We start from the raw sequence: 683 nt of genomic DNA, 5'->3' as shown, positions 1-683 counted from the left end.
GAATTGTTGTGAACCCTCGTTGCTGGTAGTCGAGTTATGGAGTGGCGAATACCTCTCGATGTCGCGTATATTCCTTCATGGTGAATCCGCAACAGGATGGGTATACTTCTCATTCGATGCTAGGGAGCATTCTGCTACAACGGGGATATCGACCGATCATCGACCCTATCGGTCGTAATAGTTTGAGGGTTTCCTTGTTAGCTGGATGATGGCTGTATCCCAGGAGCTGGGGATGATGACCGCCCAATCGGACACGATACACATAATCTATTCCTTTATGATAAGAAGAATAAGGACAGGCTTTTCCTCGTTACAATCGCACAATCTGAGAATATATCATTGAAGGAGTTGGCCAAGAAGGTGAGTCCATCTAAAATTGCTGGTATTAAGATGCCTTAACAGCTGGAGGCAAAAGAGGTGAGGTTCGCTGGCTCTGAGCAGGCAGAGGCATGTTTCGAGTTGCAGAAGGGATGTATAACATGCTTGAGTCTAGTCAATGATGAAGATCAGAAGTAAGAGCCGCTTGGTTCCCTCTTCTGAGGGCAGGGCATACTCCTTATGAAGGGTCCAATGGGTGGTGTCGAGCAAGGTCGTAGGGCTTGATAAGTTATGTGTATGTGCTGGTTGCCTCAATCCAAAAGATCATACGCAGCATAATGTAGTCACAATAGATACACATGAGG

The 683-nt window shown here is 46.4% G+C and overlaps 1 protein-coding gene across 1 annotated transcript; it reads left to right on the top strand.

Annotated features, from left to right (window-relative positions):
- Positions 1-201: 201 nt before the first annotated feature.
- On the top strand, positions 202-399 carry Pmar_PMAR004418 (hypothetical protein; the record flags this gene model as incomplete). Its single annotated transcript, XM_002771922.1, has 1 exon — positions 202-399. A coding segment is annotated over one exon (198 nt), but the record flags the coding sequence as incomplete, so codon positions are not given.
- Between the last annotated feature and the right edge of the window lie 284 nt (positions 400-683).

The sequence above is a fragment of the Perkinsus marinus genome (assembly GCF_000006405.1).
Source record: "Perkinsus marinus ATCC 50983 genomic scaffold scf_1104296962278, whole genome shotgun sequence".
Taxonomy (NCBI): Eukaryota; Perkinsozoa; order Perkinsida; family Perkinsidae; genus Perkinsus; species Perkinsus marinus.
The sequence above is the reverse complement of the archived record's forward strand: the minus strand, read 5'-3'. Positions and strand labels throughout refer to the sequence as shown.